The sequence below is a fragment of the Nuphar pumila genome, chromosome 16 (assembly GCF_984573655.1).
Source record: "Nuphar pumila chromosome 16, dmNupPumi1.hap1.1, whole genome shotgun sequence".
In the NCBI taxonomy this organism is placed as follows: Eukaryota; Viridiplantae; Streptophyta; class Magnoliopsida; order Nymphaeales; family Nymphaeaceae; genus Nuphar; species Nuphar pumila.
This window is the reverse complement of record NC_143264.1, coordinates 57,539,101-57,542,922: the sequence shown is the minus strand read 5'-3', so window position 1 is coordinate 57,542,922 and position 3,822 is coordinate 57,539,101. Positions and strand designations below refer to the sequence as shown.

General features: G+C 44.8%; 1 protein-coding gene across 1 annotated transcript; it reads right to left on the bottom strand.

The window, feature by feature from the left end:
* Positions 1–1,644: 1,644 nt before the first annotated feature.
* LOC149813268 (WD repeat-containing protein RUP2-like) lies at positions 1,645–3,619 on the bottom strand. Its single transcript, XM_089991530.1, has one exon. It carries the CDS (start codon positions 3,569–3,571, stop codon positions 2,378–2,380), a length of 1,194 nt encoding a protein of 397 aa, XP_089847656.1. The 5' UTR covers positions 3,572–3,619; the 3' UTR covers positions 1,645–2,377.
* Between the last annotated feature and the right edge of the window lie 203 nt (positions 3,620–3,822).

The following is a 3,822-nucleotide window of genomic DNA, read 5'->3' as shown; positions in this document are numbered from 1 at the left end:
TGATAGCTCCTTTTGATGAGGTAGTTAAAACAATAGCTACGTTAGAGGGATCGACCAACACAATCTGAAGGACCGATCAAGATAACTATGATAACTCCAAGATTTATCCTGGAGGATTATCATTTGAAGTTATCGATTCATTTGATGAGCTGGTGCTTATCTTATCACCGACTACCTCTCTAAGGTATTTTCCAGCACACCCATCAATGCTCTTCCCTTTGATGGATGCTTGGAGCCTCTAATGAATTCTCATGAGAATGAAGCTCTTAAAACCTATCTCAGTAGAGGAAGTTACCAATGCCGTCTTCAGCCTTGATGGTGAAAGTGCACCTGGACCGGATGGGTTTCCAAGTAGCTTCTTTTTATCCTTGTGGTCAATTATATCCAAAGATGTCATAGAGGCTACCCAATTTTTTTTGCTAAGGGTAAAATTCTGAAAAGCATAAACACCACACATATTACCCTCATTCTTAACGATGAGGGAGTTATTTCTCTTTCTAAGTTTAGTTCATTAGCTTATGTAATTTTTTGTATAAAATTATTACCAAGATAATGGTGAGCCGAACGACTCCCATCCTTCAACGCCTCATATCCCAGAACCAATGAGCTTTCTTAAAGGGTTGCAATATCCAAGAAAACATCATTTTGGCTCATGAGCTGGTGGTGTCCATGGCATGTAGCAAGGCCCCTACTTATCTTTTCAAAACAGACTTTGTTAAAACATATGATCGAGTGGGCTGAATATTTCTAGAGGACGCTCTTCGTCGGATTGGATTCGCGGACATGTGGATCCATCATGTCATGCGTGCGTTGTGTGACAACTCCTTCATTCTAGGTGGTGATAAATGGAGAACCGGGTCCTAAATTCTCCAGCAACAGCACTTGAATTTCCATTTACATATAAGGCCGTGCTCAAACTCAGCTCATGTTACTCATGCAAGCTGAGCCGAGCTCGAGCTTGCAAGCCCAGCCCAGACGAGCCGAACCAAATATGGCTCATTAATAAAAAAAATCATACCTTTTTACATGAGACCACAGTGAAAAATGAACCTGTGACCTCATTATTACAGGTATACCTGTATGACCAGTTGATCTGCTTTATGTTTTTGACATATGTCATACATAAACCACATATAAACTATCTAAACAGACATAGAGGAGCCGAGCCAAGCCAAGACGGACGTCTATTATTCATACTCAGCTTGCTTAGATTATACAAACTGCTTGTAGCTTGGCTCACCAAGCTCATTTGACGAGTTTGAGCTGAGCGGCATGCTGCTCGGTTTGTTTACCAGCCCTAGTCTCTGGTAACTTTTGAATCCATAACTCCAAAAAAAAATGATTTGGTCTCTCACGCTTTAATAAAAGGATGAAAAACTTATGTGATTCATAACACATGCATAAAGTAACCTGTGAACACATCTTGTAACTAATGCCATGATCAATAATCTAAGATCTATGTTGCCAGTAACTTTTGAATCCATATCTCGAAAAAAAATAACTTGAGAAAAGAAAATTGCGCCATGATTTGGTCTACGTGTGCTTTAGAAAAGGATGCAACCATGTTTCTATGATTCACAATTCATGCAAAAACTAACCTGTGAACACATCTTCTCACTAATCACATGAATGGGTCTCAAATATCACCAACCAAACAGATATCCTTGCCATAGCAAATGGACCCAACAACTGTCCACAAAATGATATCAGAAAAATTTTACATCATTTTCAAGATACATTGCTCCAATACAGGGTTAGCATGTTCTCCATTTATATTCATTTCCACAAGTTGTAGACTATTAGCCCAAACCACGTATCTTCAGGGCCAGTTCTGAATATGTGTATATTTATTCTTATCCAAATCGCGAACCAAAGAAACTTTACCCCTTCCCTCCCTCCCTCCATCTCCCTCTCATACAAAAATAAAATGGGAGAAAGAGGAAAGGGACCTATCTTACCAGGTCCACACGTACACATGAACACAGAAAATTGCTATGTGGTCTGTGATTTTCTGTGTAAAACACAAAACACAGAAAATAGCACTGAGTAGTTTGTAAAGTACTCGGCACCCGATCACTGGATTTGCTGGGCGAACCCACTCAGCTTTTTCCTTGTTAAGTTCCCTGACTCAAAGATGGGTGGTGCGGGAAACATCCCTGCTAGGGGGATACCTGTGTCAAATGGTACTGTACCCTATGTACAATCAAAGGATGATGGAAATTGGTACATGCTTATAATGTACCCTAAGAGAGTTGCTGTAAACATGAAGCTCTCACCATGCCGTCAACTCCCACTATGTCTTCTTTTATTTGCATTCTATAAAGAATGATATATATCTCTCCCTCTGTCTCTCTTTCTACTGTTTGCACAAATTGCATCATGTTCCCTTTCTTTTGCCCTTGAAAACTTGCATAACCCCATTGGATCCCCCGGCCACCAGCGTGCACTCCCCACACGTGTGTTGCCTCCAGCACACGCTGCTGACAAACTTGCCGCCCCCGCACCCAGTCTGACCTACGGGCTCGAAACCCTGCACCCAGACCGGGTCCTTCCACCTCCGGTCGTAGACATACACCTCGTTGCTTTCCGAGCCGCACCCCAAGAGCCCGCCTTCGTGCCACACAGACAGACCGACGAAGTTGCGTTTATTCATGTGCCCCTCGTACGTGCGCACTGCACGTTCCTTGTGCACGTCCCATAGCTTCAGGCACCCATCGATACCCGCTGATACTATGCTCCGTTCTCCTATGTATCGAACGTACGACACCGCCTTCCGGTGGCCCCGCAGCACCGAGACCGGTGCCAGGGCCCGCCGGAAGTCGAAGACATAGACGCACCGGTCAGCAGACCCCACAGCCAGTTGGGTACCATTAAGCTGGTCAAACTCAACCGAGCACACTGGGCTCATGATGGGACTGGGCTGCATGACCGCCACCCCGGTCCCGGACCTAGCGTCCCATACATGCATGGTCCCATCGTCCGAACCGGAAGCGCCCACCGAGGGGAACCAGGCCGAGTAATCAATGCTCCAGACCCGCCGGCCGCCATGCTCATCGCGTTCAAACACTGAGGTGCGCTTCTCGAGGTCATATTCTGTTACGACACCATCGTAGTCGCCGGATCCGATAACACGGCCTCCGGAATCCGGTCTCCACCTTAGGCTACTCAACTTGGCCGGGGTGCAAATATAGTACTCGGAGGCGCCAACATGGTCGCTGAACATAGTGTGTGAACCATGGCTCACTAGTGAGCTGAGGGTGTAGACCCTGATCTTTCTAGCGATACCACCAGTGGCTAAGATTGTGTCAGATGGGTCGATTTCTATGACCCCAATGGCGTCTGAGATGCCACCAATGGGTGTGTTGTGGGACACCACGGCAGAGAGAGAGAAATCCCATTCATATCTTGCCTTCTCATCTTCATTATCATCTTCTTCTGCTGCCTTGGATGCTGCTGCTGTCACTTGTCCTTCCTCTTCCTTTTCCCTGTTGGTTTCCTCATATGAAACTTTGCTCATCTCCCATTCACTGAAAGTTGGTTTGGAGACCATAACAAGAAATTGCCAGGACATTCTCTCTATCTTATACGGCTTCCTTCCCTCTCTCTTCTTTATTCATTTCCCATCTTTCTCCCTTGCGGATAAAAGCGGTGGAGGAATAGGCCATGGATTTGTAGTTACTCTTCTTTGCTGCCCTTCTTGGTCTTAATACTTCGGCAACTATTAAAAGCATGATATTATTTTTGTACATAAAACACACAAGTTTCTTTAAAAAAAACATTGTGCATTAAATTGCAAAACTCAATGACCTGGCCTTTTACCTG